At 41.7% G+C, this 23,104-nt stretch overlaps 1 protein-coding gene across 3 annotated transcripts in view; it reads right to left on the bottom strand.

Moving 5' to 3' along the window:
• Nucleotides 1-23,104, bottom strand: part of LOC141215153 (uncharacterized) — a 446,656-nt gene that overhangs the window by 340,234 nt on the left and 83,318 nt on the right. For all 3 annotated transcript variants that reach the window (XM_073665502.1, XM_073665499.1, XM_073665501.1), the window contains exons 3-6: nucleotides 21,495-21,641; nucleotides 18,520-18,628; nucleotides 18,313-18,425; nucleotides 16,731-16,872 (exon numbers count right to left, since the gene is read on the bottom strand). In XM_073665502.1, coding sequence (XP_073521603.1) covers nucleotides 16,731-16,872; nucleotides 18,313-18,425; nucleotides 18,520-18,628; nucleotides 21,495-21,641 — 511 coding nt within the window. The remainder of the gene's footprint in view (nucleotides 1-16,730; nucleotides 16,873-18,312; nucleotides 18,426-18,519; nucleotides 18,629-21,494; nucleotides 21,642-23,104) is intronic.

Below are 23,104 nucleotides of genomic sequence, written 5' to 3' on the forward strand. Positions count from 1 at the left end.
TTTGGAAGATGGGATTCTGAAAGCCCAGGAGGATGCCCCATCTAACACTCCCCATGAGAGGTTGTTTGTGCCTAGGAACTTTAGGACAGATTTGTTTGTGGAGTGTCATGAGTCTCGGTTGGCAGGTCATCCAGGAATTTCGGAGACTAAGAGACTTGTAGGTCGCAGTTTTTGGTGGCATGGGTGGCAGAAGGAAGTCATTAAGTGGGTGCGTCAATGTACTGTGTGTGCTAGATCTAAGTCTTCACATGCTCCTGCTGCGGGGTTGCTTTGCCCTCTGGAGGTTCCTAGTGCTCTTTGGACACATCTTGCTATGGATTTTATTACTGACCTTCCTGCCTCTGAGGGTTTCACTGTTATCTGGGTGGTCGTGGACCGTTTTAGCAAGATGTGTCACTTGGTTCCCTTCATCAAACTGCCCTGCGCCAAGACACTCACTAAGGCTTTTGTTAAAGAAATTGTCAGGCTCCATGGCGCTCCTACCGACATTGTTTCCGATAGGGGACCTCAGTTCGTGGCTCGTTTTTGGCGTGCCTTTTGTGACAGGTTGGGAGTCCATTTGTCATTTTCGTCTGGTTATCATCCTGAGTCTAATGGACAGACAGAAAGAAAGAACCAGGATGTTGAAAAGTTTTTGCGTTGTTTTGTGGCTGACAATCAAGAGGGGTGGTCTGAGTTTCTGCCACTGGCTGAATTTGCTCTTAACAACCATACATCCTCTTCTGCTGGGTGTTCTCCTTTTTTTGTTGTACTGGGAGACATCCGTCGTTTGGGTCATTCTCCAAATTGGTATCGGTTGTGCCGGAGGAGGAGAATTTTTCCGGTGATTTGGAGAGAGTTTGGACTGATGTACGTCGTAACCTTCAAGAGGCTAACAAAAAATCCAAGAGGTACTTTGACAGGAAACGTCAAGAGGTTTTGTTTACTGTTGGTGACATGGTTTGGTTGTCCTCTAGGAATCTACGGTTGAGGATTCCTTCTAAGAAATTGGGCCCGAAGTTTGTAGGTCCGTTTAAGGTGCTTCAGGTAGTTAACCAATCTGCTGTTAGGTTGGAGGTTCCTACCTCCTGGAAGATTAATCCGGTGTTTCATGTTTCCTTATTGAAAAAAGCTGATGTTTCTGATAGGGACGCCACTGTCTCTGTTCCTCCGGGTGAATATGAAATTTCTCGCATTCTTAATTCTAGATGGCATAGAGGGAGATTGCAGTATCTCGTCGCTTGGAAAGGTTTCGGTCCCGAGGATAACTCCTGGGTAAGGGCGGATGATGTCTCTGCTCCTAGACTTGTCGGAGCGTTTCACAGGAGGTTTCCTGATAGACCTGGGCCTGGAGGATCCGGAGGATCCTCATAGAAGAGGGTGTACTGTTAGAACCCTCCTGTTAGTTTTTTCTATTTTGCTGGTCACATGACCTTTTGCCTATATAATCCAGCTCCGCCCTCCTGGCCTTGCTGGACTTCAGTGTTACATTTACTCTTAAGCTAGCCAGGTGCCTTGTACCTTACTCTGTAGTTTGCTTGGTCTTTTGACCACTAGTTCTTCTGTTTGTTTGTTTTGTCTTTGCTCAGCTACAATTTCTGCTAGGAGGTGTCCAACTATATCCCAGTCCTTAGTTCTTGTAGGGACCCCTCCTTTATATCTACAGGTCTGCGTTCAGACTAGCCGAGGACTTAGGCGGGTCTGTTCACAAGGAACAGGTCCCCCGCTGCATCGTAGGGATTCAGCTTAGTCCTATTGTAGGGACAGTTTTCCTATCTTTCCTTAGTGTTTGTAGCAGTTCATAACACTCAATTTCGGCTGGAATAGATTGAGAATGTCATGTCACATTTGAAGATCTCCTGCCATGCCAAAACAGCATAAACCACCACAAACGACACCATTTTGGAAACTACTCCTCTTGAGGAATTCATCTAGGGGTGTAGTGAGCATTTTCAAGCCTCAGGAGATTCACAGAATTGTATAACATTGGGCTCAGTCAATGAAAAATTACCACTTGTTCCACTAAAATGTTGCTTTGGCCCCAAGTTTTTAATTTTCAAAAGGGATAATAGAAGAAAATGAATGCTACAATTTGTTTTGCAATTTCTTCTGAGTAAGTCAATACCCCATATGTGGTCAAAACCTACTTCTGAGGTGCAGTGCAAAGCTCAGAAGGGAAGAAGCGCCATATTAGAGTTAAGATTTTGCTAGAATGGTTTGAGGGTGCCATGTCATACTGAAAGAGCCACTGAGGTGCCAGAACAGTAGAACCCTCCCATAAGTGACCCCATTTTAAAAATTACACCTCTCAATGAATTCATCTAAGGGTGCAGTCATCATATTGGCACCACAGGTGTGTCACAGAATTTTATATATTGGGCAGTAAAGAAAAATAATTACATTTTTTCCACAAAAATTTTGCTTTAGCCCCAGATTTTACATTTTCACACAGAGAAATTGGTAGAAATGTCACCAAAATTTGCCTCACAATTTCTGCTGAACATAGAAATACCCCTTATGTGGCTGTACAGTACTGCTTAGCCATACGGTGAGACCTGGGAGGAAAGGGGCACTATTTGACTCCGGGAGCACAGATTTTCCTAGAATAGTTTGCAGACTTAGATCCCCTAAGCGATAGAAGAGCAGAATCCCCCTCAAGTGATCCCATTTTGAAAATTACACCCCTCTGAGAACTTATCTACAGGTGTAGTGATGATTTTGACTCCATGGGTGTTTTCCAGAAACGAGCAGCAATGGATGTTGCTAAGTGAAAATGGAAAATCTACCATTTAAGTGCCCAGTATGCTGTAGTGACAACAACATTATGCCCAGCTTGAGACATGCACCCGTAAATTAAGCGGGCTCTCATTGCAACAGAAATGCCAAACATGTGGACACTAAATGTGGTTTAGGCACTCTGGTGCTCAGAAGGGATGGGGGCATTTGGATTTGGGAGTGCAAAATTCACTGGATTTCATCTAGAGGGCGAGGAGCCATAACGCTTTTCCAGAACCTTTGTGCTACCAGTAATATGGAAACCGCTATACCCCTATATTTCCCCTATATTTTCCATTGACAGATGAAGGACCTAAGTGGAGACTTGCTTTTTTTCCAGAATGAATTGAAGCTTTTATTGGGAACAGTTTAACCCCTTTCTGGCCCAGAGTGTACTAATACGCATCTGTGCCCTGGGCCTTATGGGCCTGATACGTATTAGCACGCCTTGGCGATTTCGCCAGCACAAAAGCGGTGCGGGCGAGATCGCCGCCGGGTGTCAGCTGATTGTCACAGCTGACACCCGGTGCTATGTGCAAGGAGCGGTCCCGCATCCCTGCAGATTTACCCCCGGTGGCAAGAGGAGGTAAGCGCGATGCTTACCTTCCCTATCCGGTCCCGGATGTTGCCATGGTGACCCGATGTCATCATGACAACAACCGGGTCACCAGGATGCAGGAAGTTGCTTTGGTCATGCGCAGTGCACGACCAAAGTAACTTCTCCCTGTGCAGCGCTGACATGCTGCATAGCACAGGGATGGTTGTGCATTCCTGTGCTATACAGCCGATCAGGCTGCAAAAAGTGAAAGTCCCATAGTGGGACAAAGTGTAAAAGTAATAAAAATGGCAGAAAGTGAAAAAAAAAAAATATATATATATACACTGCTCAAAAAAATAAAGGGAACACTTAAACAACACAATGTAACTCCAAGTCAATAACACTTCTATGAAATCAACCTTTCCAGTTATGAAGCAACACTGATTGTGAATCAATTTCTCCTGCTGTTGTGCAAATGGAACAGACAACTGGTAGAAATGATAGGTAATTAGCAAGATACCCCCTAAAAAGGAGTGGTTCAACTTCTGCAGGTGGTGACCACAGACCATTTCTCTGCTGTCATCCTTTTTGGCTGATGTTTTGGTCACTTTTTCATTTTGCCATTGCTCTCACCCCTAGAGGTACAGTAGCATGAGGCGGTGTCTACAGTACAACCCATAGAAGTTGCTCAGGTAGTGCAGTTCATCCAGGATGGCACATCAGTGCAAGCTTTGGCAAGAAGGGTAGCAGTGTCTGTCAGCACAGTGTCCAGAGCATGGAGCAGATACCAGGAGATGTGGAGGGAGCCATAGGAGGGCAACAACCCAGCAGCAGGACCGTTACCTCCTCCTTTCTGCAAGGAGGAACAGGAGGAGCACTGCCAGAGCCCTGCAAAATGACCTCCAGCAGGCTACAAATGTGCATGTGTCTGCACAAACGGTTAGAAACCGACTCCATGAGGGTGGTATGAGGTCCCGACGTCCACAGTTGGGGGTTGTGCTCACAGCCCAACACCGTGCAGGACGCTTTGCATTTGCCACAGAACACCAGGATTGGCAAAGTCGCCACTGGCGCCCTGTGCTCTTCACAGATGAAAGCAGGTTCACACTGAGCACATGTGACAGACATGACAGAGTGTGGAGACGCCGTGGAGAGCGATCTGCTGCCTGCAACATCCTTCAGAATGACCGGTTTGGCAGTGGGTCAGTAATGGTGTTGGGTGGCATTTCTTTGGAGGGCCGCACAGCCCTCCATGTGCTCGCCAGAGGTAGCCTGACTGTCATTAGGTACCGAGATGAGATCCTCAGACCCCTTGTGAGACCATATGCTGGTGCGGTTGGCCCTGGGTTCCTCCTAATGCAGGACAATGCCAGACCTCATGTGGCTGGAGTGTGTCAGCAGTTCCTGCATGATAAAGACATTGAAGCTATGGACTGGCCCGCCTGTTCCCCAGACCTGAATCCGATTGAGCACATCTGGGACATCATGTCTCGCTCCATCCACCAACGTCATGTTGCACCACAGACTGTCCAGGAGTTGGCGGATGCTTTAGTCCAGGTCTGGGAGGAGATCCCACAGGAAACCATCCGTAACCTCATCAGGAGCATACCCAGACATTGTAGGGAGGTCATACAGGCACGTGGAGGCCACACACAATACTGAGCTTCATTTTGACTTGTTTAAAAGGACATTACATCAAAGTTGGATCAGCCTGTAGTGTGTTTTTCCACTTTAATTTTGGGGGTGACTCCAAATCCAGGCCTCCATTGGTTAATAAATTTGATTTCCATTGATGATTTTTGTGTGATTTTGTTGTCAGCACGTTCAACTTTGCACAGAACAAAGTATTCAATGAGAATATTTCATTCTTTCAGATCTAGGATGTGTTATTTGAGTGTTCCCTTTATTTTTTTGAGCAGTGTATATTGTACCCATAAATAAATAATCTTATGAAAAAAAAAAATAAACCAATGAAAGTACACATATTTGGTATCACCGAGTCTGGAACGACCTGACCTATACAACTGTCCCACTAGTTAATCCCTTTAGTGAACACGGTAAAAAAATAAAAAACGAAACATAAAACGATGTTTTATCATCATATCGCCAAACAAAAAATGGAATAAAACGCGATCAAAAAGACGAATGTCTTCTCCCGAAAAAAACAAGCTGCCATACAGTTCCAATGGCCGAAAAATGAAAAAGTTATAGCTCTCAGAATAAAGCGATGCAAAAACAATTCTTTTTCCTATAAAATAGTTTTTATTGTGTAAAAGAGCCAAAACATAAAAAAAAATATAAATGTGGTACCGCTGTAAACGTACTGACCTGAAGAATAAAGCTGCCTTATCAATTTTACCACACGCAGAACGGCATAAAAAAAAAATAATAATTCCTGAATTGTTGGTTTTTGTTTATTCCGCCTTCCAAAAATCGGAATAGAAAGCGATCAAAAAATGTCACGTGCCCGAAAATGGTACCAATAAAAATGTCAACTTGTCCCGCAAAAAACAAGCCATCACATGACTCTGTCGGCCGAAATATGGAAAAATTATAGCTCTCAAAATATGGCGATGCAAAAACTAGTGTTTGCAAAAAAAGGGTTTTTTAGTGTGTGGCAGCTGTTAATCATAATAACCCAATATGAATCTGGCATCGCTGTAATCGCACCGACCCAAAGAATAAAGTCGTCTAATCACTTATACCGCACGAGGAACGGCGTAAAAAATAAACTTTAGGGTTAGGGTTGTGCTAGGGTTAGGGTTGGGCTAGGGTTAGGGTTGGGCTAGGGTTAGGGTTGGGCTAGGCTTGGGCTAGGGTTAGTGTTGGGCTAGAGTTAGGGTTGGGCTAGGGTTAGGGTTGGGCTACGGTTAGGGTTGAGCTAGGGTTGGGCTAGGGGTAAGGTTGGGCTAGGGGTAGGGTTGGGCTATGGGTAGGGTTGGGCTAGGGTTAGGGTTGTGCTAGGGTTAGGGCTGCGCTAGGGTTAGGCTAAGGTTAGGGTTAGGTTAGGTTTAGGCTACAGTTAGAGTTGGGCAAGGGTTAGGGTTGGGCTAAGGTTAGGGTTGGGGTTGTATTAGGGTTGGGCTAAGGTTAGGGTTGGGGTTGGGATTATATCAGAAGTAAAGAAAAAAAATGACGACAATATGGTGATTAATGTTAAGTGCAAGTGCTCGCTACTTGAGTTTGCATCAGGTGCTCGGGTATGCACCGAGTATAGCGGGTGCTCGAGTGACATGCTCGAGTCTCCGCCCCAAATGTTTTGCAGCTGTTATAAAGCCAAAAAAACTCGCGGGGATTGCTTGCCATGCACGAGCGATCCCCGCATGGTTTTTTGGGGTGTCGAATAACCATAAAACATGCGGGGCGGGGATTCGAGCATGTCACTTGAGCACCCACGATACTTGGTGCATACCCGAGTACCCGATGCAAATTCAAATACAGAGCACTTGCACTCAAGACTAATGACAAATTATTCAACATATCATTGAGGGGTGTAGTTTCCAAAATGGAGTCACTGGGGGGGGGTTCCACTATTTAGGCACATCAGGGGCTACCCAAATGCAACATGGTGTCCGCTAATTATTCAAGCAAATTTTACATTCAAAAAGTCAAATGGCGCTCCTTCCGTTCCGAACCCTGCCGTGTGCCCAAACAGTGGTTTTTCCCCACATATGGGGTATCGGCTTACTCAGGAGAAATTGTACAACAAATTACATAATTCAATTTCTCCTGTTATCCTTATGATAATGCAAAATTGGGGGCTGAAAAACATTTTTGTTGGAAAAATGTGAAAATTTTATTTTTACGGCTCAATGTTATAAACTTCTGTGAAGCACCTGGGGGTTCAAGGTGCTCACCACACATCTAGCTAAGTGCCCTGATGGGTCTAGTTTCCAAAATGGTGTCACTTGTGGGGGGTTTCCACTGCTTAGGCACATCAGGGGCTACCCAAATGCAACATGGTGTCCGCTAATTATTTAAGCAAATTTTACATTCAAAAAGTCAAATGGCGCTCCTTCCTTTCCGAACCCCGCTGTGCGCCCAAACAGTGGCTTTTCCTCACATATGGGGTATCTGCGTGCTCAGAGGAAATTGCACAACAAATTTTGGGGTCCATTTTTTCCTATTACCCCTGCGAAAATAAAAAAATTTGGGTCTAAAGTAACATTTTTGTGAAAAAAGTTAAATGTTCATTTTTTTCTTCCACATTCCAAAAATTCCTGTGAAGCACCTGAAGGGTTAATAAACTTCTTGAATGTGGTTTTGAGCACCTTGAAGGGTGCAGTTTTTAGAATGGTGTCACTTTTGGGTATTTTCTGTCATAAAGGCCCCTCAAAGTCACGTCAAATGTGATGTGGTCCCTAAAAAAATGGTTTTGTAAATTTTGTTGTAAAAATGAGAAATCGCTGGTCAACTTTTAACCCTTATAGCTCTCTAATAAAAAAAAATTTTGGTTCCAAAATTGTGCTGATGTAAAGTAGACATGTGGGAAATGTTATTTATTAACTATTTTGTGTAACATATCTCTCTGATTTAAGGGCATAACAATTCAAATTTTGAAAATTGAGAAATTTTCAAAATTTTCGCCAAATTTCCGATTTTTTCACAAATAAACGCAAGTCATGTGAAAGAAATGTTACCACTATCATAAAGTACAATATGTCACGAAAAAACAGTCTCAGAATCAGCAGGATCCGTTGAAGCGTTCCAGAGTAATCACCTCATAAAGTGACAGTGGTCAGAATTGTAAAAATTGGCCCGGTCATTAACGTGCAAACCACCCTCGGTGGTAAAGGGGTTAAGGAACATTTTGGATCACATTTATCCATTGCTCTACGCTGAGCACCTGCATTGGGGTTTCCATCTAAATCTCCAAGTGATGTGATTCAGATGAAACCCCCGAGAGATCCATTCACTATAATGAGGCAGCAGCTTTACTCTGTACTCTGTCTGACCTCTGTTCAGCGGTGTCCTTCTTTTCAGAAGTTCATAAAACTGTGGTCAACCGTGCTTTTATGCACGCTTAAAAAGACAGACACCGCAGGATCATATGCCAGACAGAGTATCTTCATCAGCCTTATTATAGGGAAGATTTACACAGAAACTCCATATAAGCGCTCATCGTAAAGCACAGGATAAATGACCTATCATTTTTCCATATTTCTGCTGACAAGAGTCATGTGAGGGTTTGTTTTTTGTGGGACAAGTTGATGTTTTTATTGGTACCACTTTCTATTCCGATTTTTGGGAGACAGAATGAACAAAAAACAGTAATTCAGGAATTGTTTATCAGGTTTTTTTTTCATGGCATTCACCGTGTGGTAGAGTGATAAGACGACTTTATTCTTCGCATTAGTACGATTAAAGCAATACCACATTTATATAATTTTCTTTTATATTTTATCGCTTTTACACAATCAAAACTATTTTATGGAAAAAAGAATGATTTTTGCATCGCTATATTCTGAGAGCTACAGCTTTTTTATTTCTCCGCTGACAGAGCTGTATGGCGCCGATCGGAAGCTCCTTCTCCTAGCCTCCTAAATGTTGCGATCGATATCGATCACGGCATTTAGGGGGTTAAACAGCCTGTGACAGCCGGGGCTCAGCTATTACGTAAGCTAAGCTCCCGGCACTGATGATGCTGGCACAGCTCCTGTGCCACGCATGATGACCATGATGTACTTATACATCATCGGTCAGGAACCCCTGTCCGACCATGACATGTAGGTATGTCAAATGTCGTGAAGGAGTTAACCTGCAGATTAACCCCATGTGACAGGTACCCTTTAGAGGTGGAAAAAGTTTTGAAATTATTCTTCCTGGTATGATTTTTTTTTACATGATAAAAACTTGGCATTTTAACAGGGGCTGTAGACTTTTTATATCCACTGTAAATAAATAATAATTTAATCATCTGATTAATTTAAACTAAGTTTTGGGGGTGACAGACTCCTTTTTAGGGTGCAGTCAGACGGCCATATTACACCCACAAGGATCGCAACACAATCCTCGGTCTGGCCGTCGGCTCTCCTGACCTGATCGTGACAGCTACATAAAAATAAATGGGATCACGCTCATGTCAGGGGTGTGACAGCCAGTCCAAGGATTGCGATGCGATTCTTTGCGGGTATAATATGGCAGTCTAACTGCACCCTAAGGGAGAAGTCTAGCGCACAAAAAGCTAATGTTACAAAGGGAGAGATTGACGTTGGTAAATACACATAAGGATTTACAGTAATTTTTGATGAGTGTTTAGCATAATATAGTTTCATATTATATAATTGTTCTTCACATGACTGATAGGTTCATGTCTAAATATCTTACATGCATCTAAAAAATATGTTTGTCAAGTTTGGCAAACTCTGGTTCTACTAGATTGAGTTCACTTGCTCCTCTCAATTTTTTCCTTTCCCTCTATCAACTTCTCCCTTCATATCCTTCTTTTTAACCCCTTCTGATTTACCAGTCTTGGTTTATTAACTTCATGGTAAACTGACGTCAAGTCAGGGCGAGAGATTACATAACCGCTTACTGTGAGCTCTTTCCACTAACCCACATGAGACTGAATTTATCTTCTTTCTTCCCGCATGCTAATATTTTCATGTTGAAGGTCTTCAATGCTGTTGCACTTTTGAACCAGTATGCAAAAATTGTAGCTCCTGTAATTAGGGATTTACATATCAATCCTGTGCTGCTGATGCTAATGAAATGGCAAATAAACTCTGTGATGTTTGCTACTTTCATTGTCTTTGCAAAACATGAGCGGAGGATGCTTGAAGAGAAGCGCCCTGTTAAGCCTCATTCAGACAACCATTTTTTTCTCTATGTGAAAAATAACAGACCAATTTTCAACAGTGTGCTGGATCTGAGTTTCACTGATTGGTCAGTGTGTGAGTTTATATTATCTTGTATGCAAAAAAAAACCTGATGCAGGTTTCTCAAGCTTCACCTTGCAAACAATATGTAACCATGATGCCATCAGTGTGGTGTCCAAGTTTTTCACAGATCCTTAGACTTGACCTGATGAGCTTGATCCATGACTCGGATACAAAAAACAAACATGTCTATGTTTTTTTTCTTTTGTGGACAGTCTTCCCGCAAAGCAACCACGGACATGTAAACAGCTTCATAGACTTTAATGGCTACAAGAAAAACAAGGACAGAATACAGATGTGGAAAACGGATGTCTGAATGACGCCTAAGTCATTGCTTCTCCTCCATTCAGTAATGCCACTAGAACAAAACCGCAGCTCTATGTCCACTACCCCAACTGCTAAAAGGCAAATATAAGACTAATCTTAGTATCAGACGAATTTTAAAAAAAGAGAGAAACATTTTTTATAAATGTAATATATCTATATACTATAATAAGTGGCAAGTGCTGCCGTTTCCCTCTCACTAGGGAGCTCTGAGTCCTGCCACTCCTGCAGCTTATCCCTACCTGTCGGGAGTCAGAGCTGCCTAATGCTTTGAAGAAGAGGCGCCCGATGCTGCTTAAGGCCCCGTCACACTAAGCGAGATCGCTAGCGAGATAGCTGCTGAGTCACAAGTTTTGTGACGCAACAGCGACCTCAGCAGCGATCTTGCTACGTTTGACACTTAGCAGCGACCAGGCCCCTGCTGTGAGATCGCTGGTGGTGTCGGAATGGCCTGGACCATTTTTTGATCGTTGAGGTCCCGCTGGGTAGCATGCATCGGTGTGCTTGACACCTTACCAACGACATCGTTAGCGACTCAGAACTGAGAAGTCGTCCCTCATCGAGGTCTGAATCGTCAGAGTAGCTGCTATGTGACAGGGTCCCAATGACCGCCGACATAGTTATACAGGTCTCTACGGGTCGCCGTATTGTTGCTGCGTTGTTGGGAAGATCTGACTGTTTGACATCTCACCAGCGACCACACAGCGACACAGCAACGATCCCTGCCAGGTCGTATCGTTGTCGGGATCGCTGTAGCGTCGCTTAGTTTGACGGTACATTTACTCCTTGCACTAGACAGACTCCTGCCACACTGCCACCTATCTCTGCCAGTCAGGTATAGACCAGTAATCCCTACCAGTCAAGAGTCAGCATTTAATAATGCTTTAGATAATGATATACAACAGAATATGGAAGACAACACCCAATAAGTGAATAAAACGTAATTTTTTATTGTATCAAGAATATAAAAACTGCCACATGGCCAGATAAAAACATATATAAAATCGGGGAAAGAAAACAAGAAAAATTACAGGGAAACGTATACAAAGTGGGTATCATTAATTGGTATAGATAATGCAATAGTATAATAGCAGAGTGAATCATAAACCATAGATATTCAGAGAGTGTGTATTCAATGGTCCAGCAGAGATTAGTATCTTTCAAGTATACTGATCAGTATTTAATGCGCTAAGTGCCATAAAAGACAATGGAGAAAAGGCAAACACACGTGCTCTAGAAAATAGTAATAGATATATCACAGTGCTAATATAGTTAAATAAAAAAAGTATATTACCAGATTATAGCAGCCCAAATGCTCCAACGTACGTTTCGCCAGGTAGCTTTCTCAAGGAGAAAATAACAATAATAATAAAAAATAAATAATAATAAAATTACGTTTTCACTTATCGAGTGCTGTCTTCCATATACTGTTGTACATCATTAGTCTTTAGGAACTACATCCATACCTATTATTTTTTTGTGACTTTGATCATATAGAAGTGTTGTAGAATGCTTTAGATAAGTGGCAGCTGTTGTTACTTATTTATTGCACTAGGCAGCACTGACTGATTTCTGACGTAGTCCGCCACGTGCTTCCATATTATCAGGGTGAGACCATTAACTACTCAGGCATCCAGCGTTCACAATAAGTACAGGACTCAGTAGTAGTACAGTGCCAGAACAGGATGCAGACTTATTGCTGTACTGCGGGACCAGTAGAGTGATTCCCTCCACCAGCACTGAGAGGGTGCAGCCTTAGGCGACGGCCCCACTCTCAGTATTCGGTCAGTATTTTTTATCAGTAGTGGGAGCCAAAACCAGGTGAGGAACAATCAGAGAAAAGATATAATAGAAACAAGTCACCAATTGTGCATTTATCACCCACTCCTGGTTTTGGCTCCCACTCCTGAGAGAAAATACTGACCGAATACTGATCAAATACTGATAGTGGAGCTGTGGCCATAGACTCAGATTGACAAGTAGCGCAGCTGTCAGTCTGTGCCATGTGCCAGCACTAAACTAGTGCTACTGACAACTGCCGAACTGGGAGTAGTGGTAGGTAAGACAGTTAGGCTATGTGCCCACGATGCAGAAATGCTCAGGATTTTTCCTGAGTGTTTCTGCATCTCCCTGACAGAAAAAACGCATGCGGATTGTACATGCGGATTGTACATGCGTTTTTCCTGCCAGGGAGATGCGGATGTGAAGAGTTCCTCACTTGCATTTCCGCATGCGGGTTGACAAGCGCTTTCCAAGCGATTTTAGCATCACTTGGAAAGTACTTGACAACTTGGTCACACTATATAAGTCCATGCATGCGGCATGGATTTATATAGTGTGACCCCAAAGAATGTCAAAAAATAACCTTCTGATGGCCCCCGCAGTCTTGCTTCGCTCCGTCCTGGCTTGCCGGCAGCTAGCGGTGCTCTACACTGAAGGACCTGCCGTCACATGACTATGACATCAGCGCAGGTCCTTCATTCCACCGCGAGTTGCCAGCAAGTGAAGACAAGGAGACCGGGGGCCATCAGAAGGTAAGTATAATATTTATTTTTTATTTTATTATTTTTTTCACAGGTTCTATGGTACCCGGGTCTGGATGAGAGTCTCCTCTTCTCCAGACCCGGGTACCATCCGCACATTGGATCGCATGGATTCCGCATGTACAGATGTAGTGATGCGGATTACATGCGTTCCAATGAAAGTCAATGGCGGCGAAAACGCAGCGCTTCCGCAAAATAATTGGTAGTGCTGCGTTTTTTTTCCCGCAATGATAACCCGCAGCGGAAATTTCCGCAACATGTGCACAGCACATGCGGATTATCATTGGGGAACATGGCAGGCCTTCTACCATGTGTTTTTTAAGCGTTTCTGCAGCGTTTTTGCCGCTATGGAAACGCTTAAAAAAATGCATCGCGGGCACGCAGCCTTAGGCCGCCGGCTACAGACAAGTGTATGAGAAACCGTTCGAGTTTCATCCAGAAAGCTCGGACGATTTTCAACAAATTTTCATCTGATTCTCATACATGTGCCATCAGTGTGTCCGTTTTTTACATCTGTTTGATGTCTGTGTGTGATCCGTTTTCATACAGCTACACCAAAAAATGTACATGATCAAATACAGTTTCCTAGGCTTATAATAGAAATGCATCCATGAATATTGGATGCCACTGGGATGTTCTTTGTGGGATCCGTTTTTTTTTTTACGCACACATAGACTTGAATGGGTGAGTCTCATCGGAGACTCAGTAGAAAGTAGTGCATGCTGTGATTTTTTTCTCATGGACAGTCGGACCGAGAAAAAATTTGTTCCTCTGAACAGCCCTATTAAATAATATGGGTCAGTGCGCTGTCCGTGTACTATGCGATTAAAGATCAGATAGCACATGTCCAATTCATATGAAAATTTCGCCCCTTCCTGCTTCCCCTTCAGTGGTGCCTACACTTTGTTTCAGCCCTGATTGTACTAAAATTGAAGAAACAAAAGTTCTATATTATTTATATAATCCTAAAATGGTAATCATGAAATTACAGTACTGGCCAATTCTACCTAATCCGATTGAATTATCAGTTAGTTTATTATTTGATCCTCTTTAATCCACAGATTGCTCTCTAAATTAATAAGGACAATATATTATTGGATTGCAGCAATGTGTCTTATCTAGTATTGGAGAAAGATTGCAGGAGAACAGAATGCTATATTTGCATGGAGAAGCGAGGGAACCTGTCACCATGAAATTACAGTACAATCTGCAGGCAGCGTGATATGCTGAGCAGATAGATTCAGTATAACCGGTGTTATATTTATTAAAATCTCTGCACATTCTGGGCTTTCCAGTCAAGTGGGCGGTCCGAATCGGTGACTGAAAGTCTTTTTTTCTTATAAGTATACACACATAACTGTCAGTCACTTGTCTGAAAAGCCCAGAATAATTAGATCTACAAATTCATGTGTTTCATTCATTCATGTGTTTACATATATAGGCACAATCTTAGGGTTCGCTCACACTGGCGAGTAGCCAGCGTATAACTCGGATGAGTGCTATCCGATGTTTCATCAGATAGCGCTCGCTCCAAGGTTATACTATGGAGCAGTGCCGCTAGCGTTTTTTTGTTCATTTCGAGTCGCATGCTGCAATTGGCAGCGTATATCGGATGGCGCGCACCCATACAAGTCTGTTGGTGCCTGCAAAACATTGGACTGCACTCGGATACACCAACTCACAGAATGGAGAAACTAAAGGGGTATTCCCATCTCCAATATCCTGTCCCAATATGTAGTAGGTGTAATAATAGTAATATTAGCAAATATCTCCAATTAGAAATGTAGTATAGTATTTCTGATTCGCTATATCTCTTTCCTCATGTGCAGGCATTGCAGGAGGTATCCATTAGATTAGAACATACTAAAAACAATTGTGTGCTTTTAAACTGGTACCATAATATATTTTTAAGGACTAAAGTCATACTAACTAGTCATTCTCATTTGCACATCTAAATAATATACATTTGTAAACCGTCATCTGTTTTCCTCACAATAAACAGTGATAGTGACTATTATGGATGTATAATAAGGCAATTGGATCATTTCTATGTGTGGGTAAATAAGTAATCGAGATGCCATGGTGCATCCTATCTTTCATACCTAAGTAGACTCAATCACAGTAGTACAAAGAGCATCTGCTGAAATAGACCGACAATGGCTTGGCTCAGTGAGAAACAGCACTCAGTCTAGAGAAGAGCACTTGATATTTATGGGCCTACAAAAGAGAACAGCAGACACATCAAAGACAGACGGCATCTCATGACACATAAGGAGTAGGAGGGGAGAACAGTTGCTCAGTTAGCATCCAATTCTCTGACTCACTCTCGCTGGGTGACTCTTCTGTGATTTATGGTCTGAATAAAATGCCACTTAAGAGCCTTTCCCATTCATATTCCCATGTAGTTCAATGCGTCTTCACGGAACATCGGACATACTAGTGTCATAACGCAAGTGAATTACAGCTAGGCCATGTAAGATCGATAAGAATTAGTACATTTATATACATCAATTATAGATAATTAAATCAACATAAATTAACACCAATTCATGTACCAAAAGAATAATATTTACTTACCATTACTTATTAAAGTGACCCACCGGGCAAGGGACTGAATTTAACAGGGAAGCTGTAAAAGAGGTAATATACCAAGTACCCTCCTTTTTGCACTGCAGTGCTGCCGATTATTAGGGATCTTAAAGGGGTATTCTATCTCCAAGAAGCTATCCCAATATGTAGTAGGTGTAGTATAGTTCTTCTGATTTGCTATGTCTTTTTCCTCATGTGCAGACATTGCAGGACCTTAGGTATTCATGGTTACGACCACTGATATAGTGACAGTTAGCTAATTGCTAGTGGTCATAACCATGGATACCTAAGATCCTGCAATACCTGCACATGAGGAAAGAGACAAAGTGAATCAGAAAAACTATACTGCATTTCTAATTGGAGATGTTTGCTACTCCTTTACCCCTTTAATAACCACAGCTTATTCACTTTTTTGCCACCCTTTGGGCAAAATAGCTAAAGATAAGGCAATTAAATAAGTACAGTATCTGAATGTAATACACAAGAAGTCCATGGCACAGAGCTAATCTGTGTTTATGCCCTGTTCAATGGTCAATGTTTTTTTAGTGACATGCCTCTAGTTTGAAATTTCGCGCCAGTGCCGTCATTGCCACAGATTGATTTCCTGGCTGGTCTTCATTGCAGCAGATTGAGATCTCGGTTTAATGACATCTCTGAAAGATATCATTGAGACGAGATCTCAAACTGCCCAATGATGGGAGCTGGTGCGAAATTTCAAACAGGAGGCAGTGACCTGTTATTCAAAAACCAGAGGCAGGCGGAGGGGCAGGGGAAGAAGAAGACACAATGCACAGTCCGGCCCCTGTGCACCGAAATCTCATTACCCAAAATATAAAATGCTGATTAAAGGAGAACCACAAAGCGGATTTATTCACCAAAGGTATCAATTTAATCAGTGTTACACCCAAAATATTGCTAAGTCTTACTTTAATTTGCAAAATCGTGCTGACAGGTTCTCTTTAAAGTGACGACGAATAAAAGTAAATCTAAGATCTGTCACTTCATAAACCTTTGGGTACCTCCAGTACTTTATGAGACAACTCTATTTACCAACATAAGACCAATATCTCACTTAAACAAAGCACTAGAATAAATATACGTTACCTTTATTACTGTTTAATGGAAATGTTTCCGTTCTGCTTATGGCTAAGTGCAGATCTTTACTTTCAACCGATTTTGGCCGTTTCCTTGAGAATAATCTCCAAGATACAAACTCTTCATCCATTCCTGAGCTATGGCTCTGAAACTACAATAAAAATCGGATGCATAAGGTGATACGTTTAGATCAGAGTAGGAGCAGTGGGTGGATGGTGAGTTTAGTACTGCTTCACTAATTTTTTTTAACCCATTCTGAGCCTTCTGTAAAATTTTTCATGTGCCAGACAATCCACTTAGAGACTATGTTTACCTTTACATCTTTTCTGTTGCCAGTGCATCTACAATGAAAAATAAAGCACCTTTGAAACCTAGTATTGTGTCTACAGCATCCATGCAGACCTATGTATGTTGTGTCTTGGGATTGTATATAGTCTGTTTTTGCATTCATACTCCCTTCCATCTATCCTCTACTTCATGCTAACTTTCTGAGTATAAGTTACCAAGAAATAGGATCAAACTCCACAGTTTGTTTGTTGTCTGTAACCTCGGAGACACATAGATTTGTATATGAACTGTAGACTCAGAATTATAGATAATTTTTAGTGATGAGCGAGTGTGTTTGGTTAACCCTTTCAGCGAGTATACTCGGGCGAGTACAGAGTATCTTCAGCATACTCAGTGATATAATACATGTGAGGAACGCGAAAGAAACAAGCATTCCCCACATGTATTAAAGCTGAAAAACAGTCGCAAATCATGCACACGGGAGTGATTCAACCATATCACTGAGTACGCTGAAGATACTCGGTACTCGCCCGAGTATACTCGCTGAAAGGGTTAACCGAACGTACTCACTCATCACTAATCATTTTGAATCCAGTTTTACTTAAAATTTGCTTAATGGGAATCTGCCAGCAGGATATCACCCCCAAAACCCTTTACATGCGCATATAGCTCTTTCAAAAACAAGTCCACAAATATCTTGAAATGGCCAGTCTGTTCCTCTGTTACTGAGAAAGCAATATTTAAATTGATATGCAAATCAGGCTGTATGACTATGGTAGATCTGAAGCTTCCGTCACTCCAGCTCTATTCCCACCCAGCACCACCTACTTCTACTTGACTGACAGCCTCTATGTTGTGACTTCAGGCAAAGGAACCGTCAGTCCAGCAGGAGGAGGCAGTGCTGGGCGGGGGAATAGAGCTGGAGAGACCTAGGCTTCAGATTTACAGGCTCATTTGCATATCAATTCAAACATTGATTTCTCAGTTAGGCCACATTCACAAGTTCAGTATTTGACCTCAGTACTTGTAAGCCAAAACCAGGAGTGGGTGATAAATACAGAAGTGGTGACTTGTTTCTATTATACTTTTCCTCTGATTGTTCCGCTGCTGGTTTTGGCTCCCACTCCTGAGAAAAAATACTGATCGAATACTGAGAGTGTGAACGCGGCCTAAAGGAGGAATGGACTGGCCATGTAAAGATATCTTTATCTGCTGACAGATTCCATTAATGTTTCATTTTACAGGAATTAGTACAATATAAAAGATGTATGTAACCTTTTAAATAAACAATTAATTTGTTTACCTTCTCTTTGGTTTCACATTGGGCTAAAAATAAATCCATTGCATTCTCAACTAGCTGGAAAGTGTGATTTATAAAAGTTGTCATTTCTGGCGAGACCTCTGTTGTGCCACCATCTAAACAAATAATAGAAATGCGGCATATAAACTAATATTCCAATATTTACATTAGGTGAAGATACTACTGCGTTATGAACATATCACTGCAAACCTGAAGTACATCCAGATTGTTCGGCTGCTTTTTTCCACTGTTCCCACAGGCTCAGCTTTACTTTTTTTTCCATTCTTGCATGCTCCACCTTACTCATGTTCGGAGGGTGCTGAATATGGAAGAAAAGGGCAGTAATGAGTACAAAAGACATGGGGCAAATGTACTATTCCTCTATAATATTTGGACGGCATAAACTTAGTCTTGAAACTGTCATGAGCAGCACGGTGGCTCAGTGGTTAGCACTATGTATTTGCAGCCCTGAGATCCTGGGTTTAAATCCCACCAAGGACAATGTTCTCCCCGTGTTTGCGTGGGTTTCCTCCGGGTTCTCTGGTTTCCTCCCACACTCCAAAGACATACTGATCGGGAATTTAGATTGTGAGCCCCAATGGGGACAGTGACTGCTGTGCAGAGCGTTACATCGGGTAATGGGGTTACGTGTATAGTTTTATTTAGGGGTCTGTGTGGGGATATCATACTGTGTGGGGGAGCTTTGTAGGGACATCATACTGTTTGAGGGGCTGTGTGGGAACATCATACTCTGTGAGGTGCTTTGTAAGGACATTATACTGTATGGGGGGCATTGTGGGGACATCATACTGTGTCAGGGGCTGTGTTGGGACATCATACTGTTTGAGGGGCTGTGTGAAGACACCATACTGTTTAAGGAACTGTGTGGGGACATCATACTCTATGGGGAAGTATGTGTGGACATAATACTATGTGGGAGAATTGTGGAAGAATCTTTTTGTGTTGGAGCCGTTGATCAAAGAACAAGGGCTGAATAACAGTAGCAATATGATTTACTGTTTTTACAAACTTTATAAAAAGCAGTAAATGATTTGGTTTTGATTTGCTGCTACTGATAAGAGTACATGTTACAATAAACCCTATCGTAACACATATTAGCAGAAGAAGCTAATCAACATACTTACATAATAATAATAATCAGCAGATATATATCTACATATATCTATACAGTACAGACCAAAAGTTTGGACACACCTCATTTAAAGATTTTTTTGTATTTTCATGACTATGAAAATTGTACATTCACACTGAAGGCATCAAAACTATGAATTAACACATATGGAATTATATACTTAACAAAAAAGTGTGAAACAACTGAAAATATGTCTTATATTCTAGGTTCTTCAAAGTAGCCACCTTTTGCTTTGATGACTGCTTTGCACACTCTTGGCATTCTCTTGATGAGCTTCAAGTGGTAGTCACTGGAGATGGTCTTAAAACAATCTTGAAGGCGTTTCCAGAGATGATTAGCACTTGTTGGCCCTTTTGCCTTCACTCTGCAGTCCAGCTCACCCCAAATCATCTCGATCGGGTTCAGGTCTGGTGACTGTGGAGGCCAGGTCATCTGGCGTAGCACCCCATCACTCTCCTTCTTGGTCAAATAGCCCTTACACAGCCTGGAGGTGTGTTTGGGGTCATTGTCCTGTTGAAAAATAAATGTTGGTCCAACTAAACGCAAACTGGATGGAATAGCATGCCACTGCAAGATGCTGTGGTAGCCATGCTGGTTCAGTATGCCTTCAATTTTGAATAAATCCCCAACAGTGTCACCAGCAAAGCACCCCCACACCATCACACCTCCTCCTCCATGCTTCACGGTGAGAAGCACGCATGTAGAGTCCATCCGTTCACCTTTTCAGCGTCGCACAAAGACACGGTGGTTGGAACCAAAGTTCTCAAGTTTGGACTCATCAGACCAAAGCACAGATTTCCACTGGTCTAATGTCCATTCCTTGTGTTCTTTAGCCCAAACAAGTCTCTTCTGCTTGTTGCCTGTCCTTAGCAGTGGTTTCCTAGCAGCTATTTTACCATGAAGGCCTGCTGCTCAAAGTCTCCTCTTAACAGTTGTTGTAGAGATGTGTCTGCTGCTAGAACTCTGTGTGGCATTGACCTGGTCTCTAATCTGAGCTGCTGTTAACCTGCGATTTCTGAGGCTGGTGACTCGGATAAACTTATCCTCAGAAGCAGAGGTGACTCTTGGTCTTCCTTTCCTGGGGCGGTCCTCATGTGAGCCAGTTTCTTTGTAGCGCTTGATGGTTTTTGCAACTGCACTTGGGGACACTTTCAAAGTTTTCCCAATTTTTCGCACTGACTGACCTTCATTTCTTAAAGTAATGATGGCCACTCGTTTTTCTTTACTTAGCTGCTTTTTCCTTGCCATAATACAAATTCTAACAGTCTATTCAGTAGGACTATCAGCTGTGTATCCACCTGACTTCTGCACAACACAACTGATGGTCCCAACCCCATTTATAAGGCAAGAAATCCCACTTATTAAACCTGACAGGGCACACCTCTGAAGGGAAAACCATTTCCGGTGACTACCTCTTGAAGCTCATCAAGAGAATGCCAAGAGTGTGCAAAGCAGTTATCAAAGCAAAAGGGGGCAACTTTGAAGAACCTAGAATATAAGACATATTTTCAGTTGTTTCACACTTTTTTGTTAAGTATATAATTCCACGTGTTAATTCATAGTTTTGATGCCTTCAGTGTGAATGTACAATTTTCATAGTCATGAAAATACAGAAAAATCTTTAAATGAGGTGTGTCCAAACTATTGGACTGTATGCACTAATATTTATCACCGATATGTAAAACGCTGGCAATGGATACCGAAAGACATGTTTTTTACGACGAAAAGTCAGGTTGTTTGCAGTGTAACATAAGCCAAGCTCTGGGACGCTATCAGATATTTACAAGTACATAATTTAGGATCATGAGCAATTTGGTCGTCTTTATTACAAACTACTGTAAATAACATCATTTGCAATAGTGAATATCAGACATTATCGTAGGAGCAAATTTATGACCAATGCGTTCTTCTTGATTTCAAGCAGCTTAACCACAACAACATACGCTCTTAATTAAGCCACTGTAAATACGTGCGTCTTAATAATATCTATATCAGGTTATTTGTCAAAAATGATGGGGTTTGTATTACTCACCAAAAGACTAGGGTCATTTGGATATTTACTAAAATGGTTTTGTACAAGGTTATTTCCTATGAGTTTGAATATCATTTGCCTTTCCTTGGGATCATCAAGTAAAAATTGTATATTTTTAACTAAGGCAACAGTAATCCTGTTCAACACCTGCAGAAGAATTGGAGTTAAATATGTAATAGTTTTTACTTTTTAAAAGTGAAAGTACATTTTTATCACCGATCAACTAAATGACATAAATAATCCTTATTAATATACTGCAAAAGATTTCATCAAAGTGCACAGAGGATACATTAAAAAACAAACAAACAAAAAACTTAAATTTAACCATTTCATATTTCTTTGTAGCAATATAGTCATTACAGGGGCTTCCAATTTTTGTATTATTAAAAGGGTTTGGCCCCATTTAAGAAAAATGTTTCCAATAAGTTTCCTTACTTGTAAAAAACACAAATGGTGCTTTACTTTCCCTGCCTGGGTGCAGTGCTAAGGCTCAGGGGCTGCTCCTGGTGTTTGCAGCGCTAACGTTACATCAACAGCGCTGCAGACAACTGAGCTGAGCGGCTCTGCTGATGTAGATGGCACAAGTCACACGGAGCCACTCATCTAACTGATTGGCTTTCATGCTGTCACGGCAGCCACTCAGTGAGCTCTGCCGCCCCCGCTGTCTACATCATTAAATTGTCTTTCTATTATTACAACTTAAAAACGCATAGAGAATAAGGAACGGATATTAAAGCCACTAAAAAGAAGCAAATTAGTCTGGAAAACTGAAAAAAGAGCAAACAATGAATTGGGGCCATCGTTTCTTCTCTTCATTGGAGAACTCGCTTGCACACGTTTCACTCTAGATATACAAGGATAATGTCAAGAGATAGGCTATGAAGCAGAGGCACCCAATTTCAATGGGAAGCAAGTTGTTTCTTGGGGAAGAAGGCTATTATTGCAGTACACCTCTAGAAAACAAGAATTTGGAGGCAAATATGGAGCAAGGTGGAATATCGGACACTTACCTTATTGGTGAGCATCTTAGGACAGTACAATGTATTCTTCTTTTTATTTTCAAGAGTAAAATTAATGTTCCTTAGAGGGACAATGTACAGCTCCATAGCACAGTTACAATAACAACACATGGTAAATGCAAGAGTCCAAGTGTAATGCAACAACCTATACACATTAAAATCAATCTTATCTTTCCTAATATGATATAATTATTAAAAAGAAAACATGTTAACATTGTCTAAAGACCCCTACAGTGGTGGCCAAAAGTATTGGCACCCCTGCAATTCTGTCAGATAATACTCAGTTTCTTCCTGAAAATGATTGCAATCACAAATTCTTTGGTATTATTATCTTCATTTAATTTGTCTTCAATGAAAAAACACAAAAAGAATTGTCCTAAAACCAAATTGGATATAATTTCACACCAAACCTAAAAAAGGGGGTGGACAAAAGTATTGGCACTGTTTGAAAAAACATGTGATGCTTCTCTAATTCGTGTAATTAACAGCACCTGTAACTTACCTGTGGCACCTAACAGGTGTTGGCAATAACTAAATCACACTTGCAGCCATTTAACATGGATTAAAGTTGACTCAACCTCTGTCCTGTGT

Source organism: Phyllobates terribilis, unplaced genomic scaffold (assembly GCF_046119375.1).
Source record: "Phyllobates terribilis strain yellow unplaced genomic scaffold, ASM4611937v1 Scaffold_2__4_contigs__length_985480577, whole genome shotgun sequence".
NCBI lineage: Eukaryota > Metazoa > Chordata > Amphibia > Anura > Dendrobatidae > Phyllobates > Phyllobates terribilis.